The sequence below is a fragment of the Morone saxatilis genome, unplaced genomic scaffold, assembly GCF_004916995.1.
Source record: "Morone saxatilis isolate NCDOM2014 unplaced genomic scaffold, NCSU_SB_2.0 Contig23, whole genome shotgun sequence".
In the NCBI taxonomy this organism is placed as follows: domain Eukaryota; kingdom Metazoa; phylum Chordata; class Actinopteri; family Moronidae; genus Morone; species Morone saxatilis.
Window position 1 is genome coordinate 20,715,999 of NW_023339796.1, and position 256 is coordinate 20,716,254.

Genomic DNA, 256 nt, shown 5'->3' on the forward strand with positions numbered 1-256 from the left:
GTGGGGGTGGGGGGGCTGAGGGCTGGGACAGGGAGAAAGAGAGATGGGGGCTGTCCTGACACATTCCTCAGTCTGATCAAATTTCCACCTTCAAAATGAAACCCCCTCTGACTCTCTCTCACACACGCACAACGTTCTGAGCTCTTTGCCTCCGACAGTCTGGGACAGTGAGAAAGCATCCACACCGGAAGAGACTTCACACTGCAGGTTAACACAGGAGTAGGAGTAGGAGTAGGGGGGGAAAGAGAGAGAGAGA

The 256-nt window shown here is 54.3% G+C and overlaps 1 protein-coding gene across 1 annotated transcript in view; it reads right to left on the reverse strand.

The window, feature by feature from the left end:
• The window catches only part of chd7 (chromodomain helicase DNA binding protein 7), a gene marked incomplete at its 3' end in the record, with an annotated part of 52,051 nt that overhangs the window by 29,070 nt on the left and 22,725 nt on the right, over nt 1-256 (reverse strand). The window contains 1 exon segment of the mRNA XM_035670904.1: nt 123-201. Within this exon segment, the coding sequence (XP_035526797.1) occupies nt 123-201 (79 nt within the window).